The sequence below is a fragment of the Staurois parvus genome, unplaced genomic scaffold (genome assembly GCF_062004578.1).
Source record: "Staurois parvus isolate SC_StPar_1 unplaced genomic scaffold, SC_StPar_1.0 ptg000452l, whole genome shotgun sequence".
NCBI lineage: Eukaryota > Metazoa > Chordata > Amphibia > Anura > Ranidae > Staurois > Staurois parvus.
The window spans coordinates 724,241-737,919 of NW_028318248.1; the positions used below are offsets into that span (position 1 = coordinate 724,241).

The 13,679-nt window shown below is 44.8% G+C and overlaps 1 protein-coding gene across 2 annotated transcripts in view; it reads left to right on the forward strand.

Moving 5' to 3' along the window:
* Positions 1–13,679, forward strand: part of HIPK2 (homeodomain interacting protein kinase 2) — a 106,601-nt gene that overhangs the window by 40,452 nt on the left and 52,470 nt on the right. For both annotated transcript variants that reach the window (XM_089688722.1, XM_089688721.1), the window contains exon 2: positions 8,476–9,547. In XM_089688722.1, the coding sequence (XP_089544848.1) occupies positions 8,478–9,547 (1,070 nt within the window). In that variant the 5' untranslated portion in view covers positions 8,476–8,477. The remainder of the gene's footprint in view (positions 1–8,475; positions 9,548–13,679) is intronic.

The following is a 13,679-nucleotide window of genomic DNA, read 5'->3' on the forward strand; positions in this document are numbered from 1 at the left end:
TTCCCTCCACTCCATCCAAAACTGGAAAGGGTCCTGACCAGAGCTGGGGCTTAAATGCTTTTTCTGCTTGAAAACACAGGAGAAGTCCGTACCCCCTATTTACAAGTCTGGTTTTAGATGGATGACACACAAAGAGCCCAAAGAGAAAATGCTGCATAGAGAGGAGGTGGACACAATCATATCTAGAAAATGTTGCGTAATGATAAGGGAAGGCTGAAAACTTCCTCTCCAGCTCCCCTCTCATCACATGAAGTGTTCTTGGCCAGCTGGATTCCTTGAGTCACCAGTTCCATGCACATCACTATCCGATGTCTCGTGTCCACGTGAGTCAGGGCTGGTGACTCAGTATGACATCACGGTGACATCACCAGGCTTCGTGCTTACAGGGAATTAGACTCGGTTAACTGCCCATTCCTGAAAATGTCATACAAAGACCTGTTGTTTCTATTATTAAACGGATGCTCTGTTCTTAGAAGATTGCTCTGCGTGAAATCATCTGTCTGATGGGAGCGGATCGTCCATGACTACAGAGAACACAGAGAGATGAATGGATATATACTGTATACTGTGTGTGTGTATATAGAGAAAGAGAGATGGATGTATATTATATATACAGTGCATTCATAAAGTATTCAGACCCCCTTCACTTTTTTCATTGTTATGTTCTAGCCTAATACTGTACTATAGTTGTTTAAGTTAATTTTGTTTCTCATTAATCTACACTCAGTACTCCATAATGACAGAGCAAAAACAGAATTTTAAAAATGTCTGTGAATTTATTAAAAAGAAAAAAAAAAAATATTGCATGTACATACCTTATTTTTCACTCCATAAGACGCACCTGACCATAAGACGCACCTAGGTTTTAGAGGAGGAAAACAAGAAAAAAAATTTCTGAACCGATGGACTGCAGACATAGTACAGGAAATGACCAGAGACTGCGGATGTACTACAGGAGATGACCAGAGACTGCGGACATAGTACAGGAGATGACCAGAGACTGCGATCATAGTACAGGAGATGACCAGAGACTGCGGACATAGTACAGGAGATGACCAGAGACTGCGGACATAGTACAGGAGATGACCAGAGACTGCGGACATAGTACAGGAGATGACCAGAGACTGCGGACATAGTACAGGAGATGACCAGAGACTGCGATCATAGTACAGGAGATGACCAGAGACTGCGGACATAGTACAGGAGATGACCAGAGACTGCGGACATAGTACAGGAGATGACCAGAGACTGCGGACATAGTACAGGAGATGACCAGAGACTTTAGTCATAGTACAGGAGATGACCAGAGACTGTAGTCATAGTACAGGAGATGACCGGAGACTAGTCATAGTACAGGAGATGACCAGAGACTGTGGACATAGTATAGGAGATGACCAGAGACTGCGGACATAGTACAGGGGATGACCAGCAACTGTGGACATAGTACAGGAGATGACCAGAGACTGCGGACATAGTACATGAGATGACCAGAGACTGCGGACACAGTACAGGAGATGACCAGAGACTGCGGACATAGTACAGGAGATGACCAGAGACTGCGGACATAGTATAGGAGATGACCAGAGACTGCAGACCTTTGGGGAGCGGGTACCTGAATTTGACAGGTACACGCTCCCACTTGCGCCTATCAGTGCCGCCTAACACTGCCAGTCAGTTCTGCCTAAGAGTACCAGTCAGTGCTGCCTATCAGTGCCATATATGAGTACTGCCTTTCAGTGCTCATCAGTGATGTCTATCAATGCCCACCAGTAATGCCTGTCAATGCCCATCAGTGCCATCTACCAGTGCCTCCTCATCACGCAGCCTATCAGTGAACATCACTGCAGCCTCATTATTGCACATCAGTGAAGGAGAAAAATTACTATAACAGAAAATAAAAGAAATAACAGAAACATTTTATAACGGAAAATAAGAAAAAAACGTTTTTTAAAACAAAAATTCAGTTGTTTTTCGTTTGTTTAGCAAAAAATAAAAAAAATCCAGTGGTGATTAAATACCACCAAAAGAAAGCTCTATCTGTCTCAAAAAAATAACAATTTCATGAGTACAGTGTTGCATGACCGCGCAGTTGTCATTCAAAGTGCGACAGCTCTGAAAGCTGAAAATTGGCCTGGGCAGGAAGGGGGTGAAAGTGCCTGGTAGGCAAGTGGTTAAACAACTGTTGTATGAGGCTGCAACATAACAACAACATTGAAAAAAGTGAAGTGGGTATGAATACTTTATGAATTCACTGTATATACTGTGAATTTTGATCCATATATGGCCAGCTTTAGATCTATGACAGATGCATAGATGGATATATAGAGAGACAGACAGAGGGACAGATACAAAAACACTGGTGCTGGCCTTTTATATCCCTGCACTGAGTTATCAGGAGTACACCTCACCTCCCACAGCCAGGTTATCAGGGGAGCACCAGAACGTCCTACCTCCCAGGTTTCGGAGATCAGGAGTGATTTAGCATAAAGTATGTTGGCAAAGAACGGATCCTTGCCCTGCCCCATTACACGACTGAAAAGAATTAACATCCAAACATCCTGACTTATCCAAATACAAGTACAGTCATTTAGAGCTGCCATCAGCCAGGGCTCCGTGGAACTCTAGGGGTTACCTCCCAATTGATGGTGACGTTATAGTACCAGGACCTAGTATCAGGACCTAGTATCAGGACTAATGCCACTTGGCTGAGCCAGTAGTAACACCAATAACTAAGGTTGCACCGATACCATTTTTTTTTTTTACTGGCAAGTACCGATACCTTGTGTGATGTGTGAGCCCATATAAAATGAAAGGTCTCAAATCGCACTGCAAAGAATTGCATGTGATTTGAACAGGAATGTGGTGCGATTCCCATCCAAAGCGCATGCGGTTTCCCCACCGCTCCTGAGTGATCCCAGTATAAAAAGACAGGGAAGCACCATCTAAAAAAGCAGCAATAGGCAAACAAACAGTTTATTAATGCTATGACAACTCACATGTTAAAAGTACATAATATATCTTGCATGTCAAATTCAAAATCACCGCAGCTTGGGGTGCTCACAGGGCTGGTGATGTAGAAATTTCTGGGACCCCTGTGGGGTCAGGGCAGGTCAGCTTGGGGTGGACCGCCTATACATCTCCAGCCCTGTGAGCAGCGCAAGCGGCTGTGGTTTTGGATTTAACAAGCAAGATATTTTATGTACTTTTAACTTGTGAGTTGTTTAAATGTTTTAAACTGTTTGCCCGTTGCTGCACTTATTAGATGGCACTTCTCTGTCTTTCTATACTGGGATCACACAGGAGCGGGGGGGAAAACACATGCGAATTGAACAGGAATCACATCACATTGCTGTTCAAGTCACAAGCAATTCTTTGCAGTGCGATTTGAGCTCATTCATTTTGTTTGGACTCAAATCGCACCTCAAAGGTATCGCTTTTGGGCATCAGGAACATTTGCATGAGTACTCATACTCACGCAAGTACTTCGTATCACACCAAAAACATGCTGAAAGTACAGAAATATATTGATTCCACAAATGGCCAATAGAGAACAAATGACCTCCAACGCGTTTCGCCAAACAATCCCTTCCACAAGGACTTACCAACTGTCGTTAATGGACTCAAAGCTGAGAGTTTGGGTAAATCAGTCCAGAATCAAGAGCACAAAATGAATAATATGTGTCTGTGTTAAGCAGCAGTGCACCCTCTAAAGTAGACTTGGAAGCGAGAAGTATGTCACGGCACACAAAGGATCTCCAGAACAGGTCCTAGGCTTTATTCAGCGATGACATCATAGTTACAAATGCGACATTTCATGTGATGTGGTCACATGCCTGATGAAGGGGTCCTGTGAATCTCCAAAAACATCAATTTTGTAACTATGATGTGATCACTGAATAAAGCTTTGGACCTGTTCTGGAGGTCATGGTGTAATGGTGACATTCTTCTCACTTTGAATGTCTTCAGTTTCCAGCCGGTGGTCACTGCAGCAACCACTTTCTTACATTTACAGCCACCTTCAGGAACGTGTGCATTGGGGACATTTTGTTTGGACTCTAAAGTGGACCTATCCGGCCTTTATAGTTAGAGTATCAGCAATTTTCTTCAAATCTTTGGATGCAAAGAGAGAATTAATCAAAACTGGGAAAATCAAAATCTGGAGCAGCTGTGCATGGCAACCAATCAAGTTCTAGCTTCCATTTTCAAAGCTTAAAGCCAGCCATACAGGGTCGATTTTCAGACCTAAGAATAATCCGATGATTTTTGCTCTGTTAGTGGGGCAATGGCACTGGCCGATTTTTGTGGTTCCTCCCCATTTCGTTTAGCGGCCATGCTGGAAAATTCATGAAAAATGACCGATTTTCAAAATCATTGGAGGCACCATCGGATTACAGAACAAACGATGTTTTCGATTGAAAATTTATTCGGCCCATGTATGGCCTGCTTTTCTGAACAAACTAATGATAGAAGCTGACTGGTTGCCATGCACAGCTGCTCCTCATTCCGTCTGCTGGATACATTCCCTCCAATGTAGCTGCACTTTGCATGTTCCGTGCTGCCTGAAATAAACTGATTATACAGAATATCACCACAATCTACGTTACTTATACACATATACGTCACTAACATATTTTCACTGGCTGGAAACTTTGTTTTTCTGTTTCCCCTCACAAGCCCCCCAAAGGCCTTCCAGGTTCAAGTCATAAAAGCAGATTGCTATATAAAACAGCTCAAGCTATGTTGTGTTGGAAATCATAATAATATATAAGACATACAGAATTATAATGGCCAGAGCCAAGTGTGTACTAGATGGAGACAGAAAGGATTTTATCCAAACAGAGGACTGTTAGGAGAGACGGCACCGCGGCACTGTGGTCCCATACCCCGACAACACAGGGCTGTTAGGAGAGATGGCACCGCGACGCTGTGGGCCCATACCCCGACAACACAGAGCTGTTAGGAGAGATGGCACCGCGACGCTGTGGGCCCATACCCCTGACAACACAGGGCTGTTAGGAGAGACGGCACCGCTGCACTGTGGGCCCATAACCCGACAACACAGGGCTGTTAGGAGAGACGGCACCGAGACGCTGTGGGCCCATACCCCTGACAACACAGGGCTGTTAGGAGAGACGGCACCGCGACGCTGTGGGCCCATACCCTGACAACACAGGACTGTTAGGAGAGACGGCACCGCTGCACTGTGGGCCCATACCCCGACAACACAGGGCTGTTAGGAGAGACGGCACCGCTGCACTGTGGGCCCATACCCCGACAACACAGAGCTGTTAGGAGAGACAACACCATGGCGCTGTGGGCCCATACCCCGACAACACAGGGCTGTTAGGAGAGACAACACCATGGCGCTGTGGGCCCATACCCCGACAACACAGGGCTGTTAGGAGAGACAACACCATGGCACTGTGGGCCCATACCCCGACAACACAGGGCTGTTAGGAGAGACAACACCATGGCGCTGTGAGCCCATACCCCGACAACACAGGGCTGTTAGGAGAGACAGCACCGCGGCGCTGTGGGCCCATACCCCGACAACAAAGGGCTGTTAGGAGAGATGGCACTGCGATGCTGTGGGCCCATACCCCGACAACAGAGGGCTGTTAGGAGAGACGGCACCGCGGTGCTCTGGGTCCATACCCTGACAACATAGGGCTGTTAGGAGAGATGGCACCGCCGTGCTATGGGCCCATACCCCGACAACACAGGGCTGTTAGGAGAGACGGCACCATGGTGCTGTGGGCCCATACCCTGACAACACAGGGCTGTTAGGAGAGATGGCACGGCGGTGCTGTGGGCCCATACCCCAACAATACACAGTTTTTCTGTATGAAGTTATAGATCTGCCCCAATACACTTCTATATTTGGTGCTGCTCAGAGGAATTATTGGTGATAGTGTGCATCTGTCAGTGTTGTGGTTGTACCCAGGAAAGGGTTATGTTTTATCCAATGTTGGGAGGACAATGAGCCCCATATGGAGGAATCCTTTGTCATGTGCTTGGTGCTCCGATATAAATGTCTCTCATACAGCCGGCTATGTGACTGTGAATTCATACACCCGAGACGTGCCCCATTGTTCCCGCACAAAGCGGCCCTGGGGAAGGGCACTGTTCCTGGCAGTAAACATGGCACAACACAAATACCTTTAGAATGGGTCTGCCATCCACCCAGTGAGGGCTCATTGAGATGTCCCAAAGTCAGGGAGAAAAAAAAAGTCCATAAAAGTATAATAATAAGTATAAAGTATATAAACCAATCAAAGCAATAAAATAGATGTAAGCCCTAACTTTTAGTTTGCTTTGTGCACTGTGTATCAGAAACAGTTGCCATAATTTTCTTAAAGTAGCAGTGTCAGCCTTTTTCTTATCCTTTGTGCTATCTATCGGTGCTGCTGATCTCCTGTAGCCTCTTTGCCACCTCTTCCTGTCTACGTACACTCCAGTGATGACTGCATGACATTTATCAGGGAAGGTTACCTGATGGCGACAACAGTAGATTATGTGTGCTTTAATGTGTGTTGACATGGTGACAACCAAGAAGAAAACTTGGGAGACAGGGAAGAGTGTTGTCACCCTATACCAGGAAATATTTAAATAAGGACTTTTATGGCAGGATGACAAGGGGTTATTATAATGGAAACTACAGATTACTAAATATTGAAACCGAATTTTGAAATGTTGTTAAGGCCCCGTTCCCATCACATGATTTGGGATTGCGGTCAGAATCACTGTGATTCTGCCTGCAATCCTAAATCGTGTGACAATCGCAATGTGCTGTGCCATTATCTTTCAATAGCACCCCAAACACGATGAGATTTAGCCGTGATTTTTGCGCAATAGGATCTCACAAGCCGCGCTCGTTACTCCTTTTCAGGTGACAAAAGCTCATAAGCGAAATTCAGAATTGCGTAAAAATCGCTGTGTCAGAATCGCAGAGCAGGAACACTCACTCCTGCTATGCGGTAATAATGGGGCCTAATATGTTAAAAGTTCAGCACTGAAGAAGGGGATGTGTCCCCCTGAAACACGTCAGTTTGCCAGTGCAGTATTTTGGTGTGTTTGGCCGCAGCAGATTGAGATTAATGTTCTTCCAACGCCTGTATACATTTTATTTTTGTGAGTATCCATTTGGCTGTATATTTTGTTTTATACAATAAACCTTCGTTAATGCACTAGGCGTGTGCGTCCTCCTGTGTGCGTCCTTTATAGTGTGCTACTCTGTTATCCTCAGAGTAAAATGAGGCGGACTAAGAATACTTAGTAAATATTTGTTGTAATACGGGAACGCCTAATACTGTAGCATTAAGAATAATTCAGAGCAATTTCAGATATTGTTATAATTTGTGCATGCTACGTCTTAAAGTAAATCTATGGTCAAAATCTTAAATCATATATTCATTTGCACATTGTATGTCATGTATTTCCAGGCTACTACTAATACTCTGAATGGTCTTGAAGTTTGTAAACTTACTTTGTGAAGACCCCCACATATTTACTTCCTTGGCTTCTGTGGCATGTCTTCACTATGCCCTGTAGTAGGCACTGCTGTGTAACACATTTCACAGAGCCTGCCTTCTGAACTACAGAGGTGCTGAGAGGAGTAGTTTCAGGAGGCGGAGTCAATACAGCAATCACTGCTTGCAAACAGCAAGGTACCATGGGATATGTAGTCCTTAGAAATTGAAAGTAAACAGCAGAGGAGAAGCTGCAGAGCATGCAGGGAATCTAGAAAGTTGTGGAAAGAGATGATCAGCAAACAGGCAGCACTCACAACATGAGATTTTGCAAGTGAGCAGTGGCTTCCCTAGGCAGGTGCGGGGGGTGCCCGCCGCACTGGGTGACATCTATCGCATGGGGTGAACCCGGAGCCGCTCCACGGAAAGGTACGTTTTACAGGAAGCCAACGATCCCGCAGGATGAATCGGATCTGTGGATTGAGCATAATGCATCGGAGTCCGATCCATTATGCTCCCCAATCCGCAGATCCGATCCATCTTGCGGGGATCGTTGGCTTTCTTTAAAACTTACCTTTTCGTGGAGCTCATGGAGAGATCAGTTAACCGCGTATAGGTTAAAAGACGACTGATCTGCGGATTGGGGAGCATAATGGATCAGACTCCCAACCATTATGCTCAATCCGCAGGTCCGATCCATCCTGCGGGGATCATTGGAGGGGTGACACCAAGTGTTACCGCCCCGGGTGACACCAACCCTAGGGACTCCCTTGCAAATGAGATTATATTGTATTGTCAATTATAACTATTGCTTGTATTGTTACAATCATTTTATAATATGAAAATGTATGCTGTGACTATAGATTTCTTTCAAAGATCATATGGGATTGTAATGGTTGGGTTTACATGTACTCTAACTTGATTCCCCCTTAACATTTATATTTTAGTTTCCTCTCATAAATAGGACATTGTGGCATTAATGTAATATATCCTCTTGTCTTGGCAGGTATGGCCTCACCACTGCAAATCTTATCCTCCCGCGGCCTCCCGTTGAGCTCCTTTTGTAGCTTGAACAAGCCAAAGTTGGAATCAAGCTCCACCTGGGATATGACTGGTTACGGCTGCCACAGCAAGGTCTACAACCCAGGCAAGAGCAACTCCACAACTGGCCAACCCGTGCTCGCCCACGCTTCCCTGCTTCAAGCACCTTACGAGCAGACCGTCATCTTCCCCACCAGTGCAGGTCACATTGTGGTGACCTCGTCCAGCAGTGGGTCCTCAGCAGCAGCGAGCGCTCAGTCGCTCGGTGGCCCTCAGACCAACCTGATGAGGCGCAGCACTGTCAGCCTTCTGGACACATACCAGAAGTGTGGGCTGAAGAGGAAGTGTGAGGAGCTAGATAACGGCAGCGTCCAGATTGTAGACGAACACCCTCCCATGACCCAGAACAATGCCAGCGGGGCCACAGCTGCCACAACCTCTACAGCCACCTCCAAGAACAGTGGCTCCAATAGCGAAGGAGACTACCAACTGGTACAGCATGAGGTCCTCTGCTCCATGACAAACACCTACGAGGTTCTGGAGTTCCTGGGCAGGGGCACCTTCGGGCAGGTGGTCAAGTGCTGGAAAAGGGGCACCAATGAAATAGTGGCAATCAAGATCTTAAAGAACCACCCCTCCTATGCCAGGCAAGGGCAGATCGAGGTCAGCATCTTGGCGCGGCTCAGTACGGAGAGTGCAGATGATTTCAACTTCGTGAGGGCGTATGAGTGTTTCCAGCACAAGAATCACACCTGCCTTGTCTTCGAGATGTTGGAACAGAACCTGTATGACTTCCTGAAGCAGAACAAGTTCAGTCCACTGCCTTTGAAGTACATCAGGCCTGTGCTACAGCAGGTTGCCACTGCGCTCATGAAGCTCAAGAGTTTGGGACTGATCCATGCGGACCTGAAACCAGAGAACATCATGCTGGTGGATCCTTCCAGGCAGCCATACAGGGTGAAGGTTATAGACTTTGGTTCAGCAAGTCATGTGTCTAAAGCTGTGTGTTCTACCTACCTGCAGTCCAGATATTACAGGTAAATACTTACCTCTAATTCTACAAATTACTTTTTTTTAAGAAATTCTGCTAAAGACAAGTGCTATTTAAAAGTAAGATGTAAACCTTAACCACTTGCCCTCCTGAGGACTTACCCCCCTTCCTGACCAGGCCATTTTTTGCGTTACGGCGCTGCATTATTTTAACTGATAATTGTGCGGTCATGCAACATTGCACCAAAATTAAATTTACATCCTTTTTTTTCCCACATATTGAGCTTTTTTTTTGGTGGCATTTGATTGCCTGTGTGTTTTTTATTTTTTGCTCTATAAAAAAAAAAGGCAGACAATTTTGATAAAAAGCAGTCTTTTTTTACTTTTTGCTATTAAACATGTCCAGTTTAAAAAATCTAATTTCGTCATAAATTTAGGTCAAAATGTATTCTGCTACATGTCTATGCTAAAAAACATTCCCAATACGTGTAAATTAAATGGTTTACGTGAAAGTTTTAGTGTTTACTAATGGCGACACAGATATTGGAATTTATTTTTACTAGTAATGGCGGCGATCAGCGACTTATAGTGGGACTGTGGCGGGCATTCTGACACTGAGGGAACTGACTTGGTGTCACTGACATCCCCAGTGACACCAATACAGTGATCTGTGCTAAACAAAAGCACTGACACTGTACTAAGGGCACTGGGCAGGAAGGGGTTAACATGAGGGGCGATCAGAGGGTTAACTGTGCTGTTTTACTTGTGCCTGTGTGTCTGTGCTTCACTGTAATCACACTGCTTTGCATGGCTGTGCTGTGCACAGCCATCCAAAGCAGCATGCACGAGCTGACAGGGAGGAGAACTGTATTGTTTACATACAGTTCTCCTCCCCTTCGGAGATGCTCGGCAATCACCGAGTGCCAGCTAGTAATCACTGGCTGGGACCCCGTGATTGACAGCCGCGGCTGCGAACGGTGGCACGTGTAGGGTGCGCGCCCCCTACCCGGAAATGTAAACAAAGTAATGTCACCCGTAGAGTTACTATGGGGCTTCCGTTGTCAGCTGCCTCTCCAGCACATGCCTACACACTGAAGCCACCGCTGACAACTCATTGTGGGACTGGACTGGAGCGGCTGCAGAACAGGTATGAACAGGCAGAACAGGTATGTATAGCGATGTCTTCTTTACAGTGCTAGATAGATTAGTTTTAGAATGTGGCTGCAAGTAGGTTTAGAGATAGGTTTAATATAGATCTGTCACTCTGCTACAAAAGGAGACGATAAAACTTTAATTAAGCAAAAGAAACAATATACAGGGCCTTGAAAAAGTATTTATACCCCTTGGAATTTTCCACATTTTGTCATGTTACAACCAAAAACGTAAATGTATTTTATTGGGATTTTATGTGATACACCAACACAAAGTGGCACATAATTGTGAAGGAAAATGATAAATGGTTTTCAAAATTTTTTACAAATAAATATGTGAAAAGTATGGCTGCATTTGTATTTAGCCCCCCGGAGTCAATACTTTGTAGAACCACCGTTCGCTGCAATTACAGCTGCAAGTCAAGTCTTTTTGGGGATGTCTCTACCAGCTTTGCACATCTAGAGAGGGACATTTTTGCTCATTCTTCTTTGCAAAATATCTCAAGCTCTCTCAGATTGGATGGAGAGCGTCTGTGAACAGCAATTTTCAAGTCTTGCCACAGATTCTCAATTGGATTTAGGTCTGGGCTTTGACTGGACCATTCTAACACATGAATATGCTTTGATCTAAACCATTCCATTGTAGCTCTGGCTGTATGCTTAGGGTCATTGTCCTGCTGGAAGGTGAACCTCCATCCCAGTCTCAAATCTTTTGTAGACTCTAACAGGTTTTCTTCTAAGATTGCCCTGTATTTGGCTCCATCCATCTTCCCATCAACTCTGACCAACTTCCCTGTCCCTGCTGAAGAAAAGCATCCCCACAACGTGATGCTGCCACCACCATGTTTCACGGTGGGGATGGTACGTTCAGGGTGATGTGCAGTATTAGTTTTCTGCCACACATAGCGTTTTTCTTTTAGGCAAAAAAGTTAAATTCTGGTCTCATCTGACCAGAGCACCTTCTTCCACGTGTTTGCTGTGTCCCCCACATGGCTTCTCGCAAACTGCAAACAGGACTTCTTATGGCTTTATTTCAGCAATGGCTTTCTTCTTGCCACTCTTCCAGAAAGGCCAGATTTGTGGAGTGCACGACTGAGGACAGATTCTCCCAGCTGAGCTGTGGATCTCTGCAGCTCCTCTAGAGTTACCATGGGCCTCTTGGCTGCTTCTCTGATTAATGCTCTCCTTGCCTAGCCTGTCAGTTTAGGTGGACGGCCATGTCTTGGTAGGTTTAAGTTGTGCCATGCTCTTTCCATTTTCAGATGATGGATTTAACAGTGCTCCGTGAGATGTTCAAAGCTTGGGCTATTTTTTTATAACCTAACCCTGCTTTAAACATCTCCACAGCTTTATCCCTGACCTGTCTGGTGTGTTCCTTGTCCTTCATGGTGCTGTTTGTTCACTAACCACTTGCCTGTGTGGTTTTTATTTTTTTGCGCTATAAACAAAAAAAGACAGACAATTTTGAGAAATAAACAATACTTTTGACTTTTTGCTATTAAACATGTCCAGTAAAAAAATTTAAAAATCACATTTTGTCATAAATTTAGGCCAAAATGTATTCTGCTACATGTCTTTGCTAAACAAAATCCCAATACTTGTAAAATTAATTGATTTACATGAAAGTTTATAAATAAGCGGTATATATACTGCAATTTGAAAAAAAAAATTCCTAGTAATGGTGGCGATCAGTGACTTATAGTGGGATTGTGGGACTGCGCGGGGGGTGAAACTGGGGGATACAGTGATCAGTGCTAATAAAAAGAACTGACCCTGTACTAACGGCACTGGGCAGGAAGGGCTTACCATGTGAGGTGATCAAAGGATTAATTGTGTGCTGTTTCACAGTATGCTGTGTGTGTGCTTTCCACTCTAAGCACACTGCTTTGTATGGCTCTGCTATGCAGAGCCATACAAAGCAGTGTGCATGAGCTGACAGGGCAGAGAACTGTGTTGTTTATACACAGGTCTCTCCCTCGTCTAAATTACTCGGCGATAACCAGGTGTCAGTGACCGGTGATTGACAGCTCGGGTATGAGTACCCGGAAATGCAAAATCATGTATATATACGTGATTTTGCGTACCCGTTCCACCCTGTACCAGTATTTCTGCTATAGGGTGGAGTAGAAGTGGCTAATGTTCTCTAACAAACCTTCACAGAACAACTGTATTTATACTGAGATTACATTGCACACAGGTAGACTGTATTTACGAATTAGGTGACTTCTGAAGGCAATGGGTTCCATTGGTTTTTAGTTAGGGGTATCAGAGTAAAGGGGGCTGATTACAAATGCACGCCACACTTTTCAGATATTTATTTGTAAAAAAATTTGAAAACCATTTCTGATTTTCCTTCCACTTCACAATTATGTGCCACTTTGTGTTGGTCTATCACATAAAATCCCAATAAAATACATTTACGTTTTTGGTTTTAACATGATAAAATGTGGAAAATTTCAAGGGGTATGAATACTTTTTCAAGGCACTGTAAGTCACCTATCTATGCTGTAGCTGCTGTACTGGTTATTAGTAAAGTGATAGCTCTCAGCAGGCTGTAACGCAGGCCATCCGGCCGATAAACGAAAAATCGGTCGGCCCCGTTGCCGATGCTGCCACCAATGTCCACTAAAAACGACCGTTTTTTGCAGATTTTCCAGCATGACCAATAAAACTAAATGAGAAGATCCGCGAAAAACGGCCGACGGGCTGGCCCCACTAACGGCGTGAATATCGGCCGATTTTTCAGTGGACGAAAATTCGACTGATTAACGACCCGTCTATGGCCTGTATAATAGGGAATCCCTTGTCCCCAATTTGGATTAGGATTACCAACCCCTTAAAGCGGGGGTCTCCAGACTTTCTAAACAAAGGGCCAGATTACTATCCTCCAAACTGTACGGAGGAATAATGCCTCATTATTGGTGTCAATGGGAGTAATAGTGTCCCATCATTGGAGTTAGTGGGATGAATAGTGCCCCATAATTGGTGTCAGTGGAAGGAATAGTGTCCCATTATTAGTATTAGTGGG